Source organism: Bidens hawaiensis, unplaced genomic scaffold (genome assembly GCF_021521415.1).
Source record: "Bidens hawaiensis isolate Kalapana, Puna unplaced genomic scaffold, B.hawaiensis_p1.1 tig00072060_1, whole genome shotgun sequence".
NCBI classification, from domain to species: domain Eukaryota; kingdom Viridiplantae; phylum Streptophyta; class Magnoliopsida; order Asterales; family Asteraceae; genus Bidens; species Bidens hawaiensis.
The window spans coordinates 44,761-47,671 of record NW_027502607.1 but is presented as its reverse complement, the minus strand read 5'-3'; the positions used below and the strand labels follow the sequence as shown (position 1 = coordinate 47,671).

Sequence of the window (2,911 nt, the reverse complement as noted above, 5' to 3'; positions counted from 1 at the left end):
TATTTTCGGGTTGAGATGGTGACTCGAATCCTTGTTTTGATAAAAGGGAAACGACTTCAAGGTCGGTGGCTAGCGCGGCTTCAACCCAAAGGGCTATTGACTTTGTATGGTCTTGAACCATGGTGCGGTTGGTTGCAATTGATTCGGCTGTTGTACTTGCTTTTACAGCTTCGTTATATACAGACATGAAACTATCGATTGTTGGTAAAGGGTTTATGGCTTTTGACATTGAGCAAAGATTTGAGAACATGCTGCAAATGGGATATAATGGTTTATCGCAATAATCATACAAAACTATATGAAATGTTTAAAATAGACCTGTACACATATCGAGCCTTCAATGAAGTGTTAGGCGGGAAGTTTGTTTATGTAATTAACAGGCATACATGATAATATTTTTTGTCTATTATTTATCCAAATGAACATGAGCACATGGACTCGTTCATTCATTTATGTCTGTTCATTTAAATTCGTTTAAGCTCATTCATTTACGTTTTGCTTAAGTTCGGGTGTTTACATTTAATCTGGTTTTAATAACTTTTTAGACCCCACACATTGTTACTCGCATTCAACTTTAATTGGTTTTAGGTCAGTTATGTCCGTTCATCTCTGTTCAGTTATGTTCATTCGTGAACAGTTCGTTTATACTGTTAAAGAACGAAGATAAATGAGCAACAACACATTCATTTTCTTGATGAACGAACGCAAACAATAAAACCTCATTCATTTACTTGTTCGTGTTCGGTCGTTTGTTCAGTTAAAACTAGCCAAACAAACAGAAACATGCTCTGTTCGTGTTCATTTGGATTGTTGCAGGCCTAGTTAAAAGACTCTTGAGTGACGGTTACCTTAAACTTCTGAGAAGAGCTTCTGTAACAAGTGACTCTTGCAAAGCTTCAGCTGCAGCTATTGAAGCAAGATTTCTCCTTTGCATAGCATCCTTACAATACAGAAAAACATTTATTATCATACTTTAAAATATAAGAGCATATACGTTTATAACCTTTTATACCTGTCCAAGTTTTGCTATGTTTAATGAGACTGCGTCAAGAGGCTCACTACCATCAGTCCATTTCTTTTCATGAAGTGTAATTCCCAAAGCAGTCTTATCCACCATTGCGGGAGTCTCACATAAGCTAGCTTTGACTTTTTCAATGGTTGGAAAATCATCTTGACTGTGTGCATCGCTTAATCGTCTAGAAAGAGCAGCCTGCAAAATAAAAATGGCGCATCCTATATTAGAAGACAAAAGGTTCACTGAGCGTTCGGTGAACCGTTTGGCGAGAAGTTCTTTTATTTAATAAACGAACAAATATGAACAAGAATTTTGTTCATTAACAAATGAACATGAACACATGTCTCGTGAATGTTCATTATTTCATTTGCGTTCGTCCTTTGACATTCGTTTATATTTGTGTAAGTTTATCAGTTTACATGCGTTAATGTATTCATTTAAAAGTTTTTGGCCCATCATAACTTGGTCTAGTTTTAATAACTTTTTAGGCTCAACACGTTGTCTTTCACATTACTTTTATTCTTTGAACTAGTTTATTCAGATACATTCGTTCAGCTATGTTTGTCCGTTTACGTTCTTGAACAGTTCGTTTATACGGTTGACGAGCGAACACGAACAGGTTCATTTTGTTAACGAACAGGAACACAAAAACCCCATTCGTTTAATTGTCCGTGTCTGATTGATTGATAGGTTGATGTTAAATGAGAACACACAAACATGCGCCATTTGTGTCCATTCCATTCGCTTTCAACTTACAAGCTAAGAATATATAACCAAACTGGTTTATGAATTTGATATATAGATATTAGGTTATTAGTATTGCATAATTAGAGTTCATTTGTATTTACCTGAGTTTTCAAAATAGCTTGCAAATCCACCTTACTTTTACTAACACTTTTCTCTTTTGTTTCTGAAGCTCCGGGTGTTTCGTCCCAGTTTTTCCTACTTGACTTTGAAGATGACCCCGTTGACTTAGTAGATGATCCGGTTGACTTTATGGAAGACCCAATCTCAGAACCAGAAGTTGTCATCTTTTTCTTGTTACTCGAATCCGTCCCTTGAGAAACCTTAACTCCACCAGACAACCGCCGTGCTGGCGACATCGACATTTTTCTTGAACACGGCGATGTTTTTCTTGCATTAGGTGAAGGTTGTCTGTATCTTGAAGGTACAATAATGGCGGGCTCTTTTGCAGCCTTTCGGTTCTCTTCTTTGGCTGCAACTAAGCTAGGAACTACACACTTTGAGGGTACTGGGGACGATGATCGTTTTTCTTTGCCAGCTGGCGATGGGTCCCGCTCAACTGTGGTCTTTTTGCCTGCTGATGTTGGTCTTTGTTGCTTCATGCTTGGGCTTGAAAACCTTTGAGGCTTTTCACAAGTCTTTGTTGGTTCATTAATGTTATTTGTATTCTCCTGGTGCAAGTGCTTGTCTGGTTCTACCCTGTTTAACAACAAATAACACTAGTATTAAGTATGTTATGTGGTTACCTGTGGAAAATCAAACTGCTCAGTCAAACACTTGGTTCAATGATTTAAAGTTTAAACAAATATAGACCAAAACTTCTTTTTATGTTACTTGTATAATTTAAAAAATGTGTCGAGTTTCATGGAATATTAAATGACATACGTGTAAAATCTAACAAATGTTGCATTTGATTATGGAAACTAGCAGTTTTTAGGGAATCAATTTTCTCAAGTTAGGGCTTTTGATAGTGAATTCCAACACCTTAACTTAAATTAGATAAAATTAAAAAAAAAAAACCTTATTTCATCTTAATGTTGGTGAATATGTGTGACCTTGCAAGAGCTCACGCGACTAGCTGTTATTTCCACTTGATATTGGCGAATAAGGTTAATGCCCTTTGATATTGGCGAATAAATGCCTAAAGCATTT

The 2,911-nt window shown here is 36.4% G+C and overlaps 1 protein-coding gene across 1 annotated transcript; it reads right to left on the bottom strand.

Moving 5' to 3' along the window:
* Positions 1-55: 55 nt before the first annotated feature.
* On the bottom strand, positions 56-2,361 carry LOC143605927 (uncharacterized; the record flags this gene model as incomplete). The annotated part of the gene is made up of 4 exons (XM_077081871.1): positions 1,864-2,361; positions 1,013-1,210; positions 849-940; positions 56-251 (listed from the first exon to the last, which is right to left on the bottom strand). Coding segments are annotated over exons 1-4 (984 nt in total), but the record flags the coding sequence as incomplete, so codon positions are not given.
* Between the last annotated feature and the right edge of the window lie 550 nt (positions 2,362-2,911).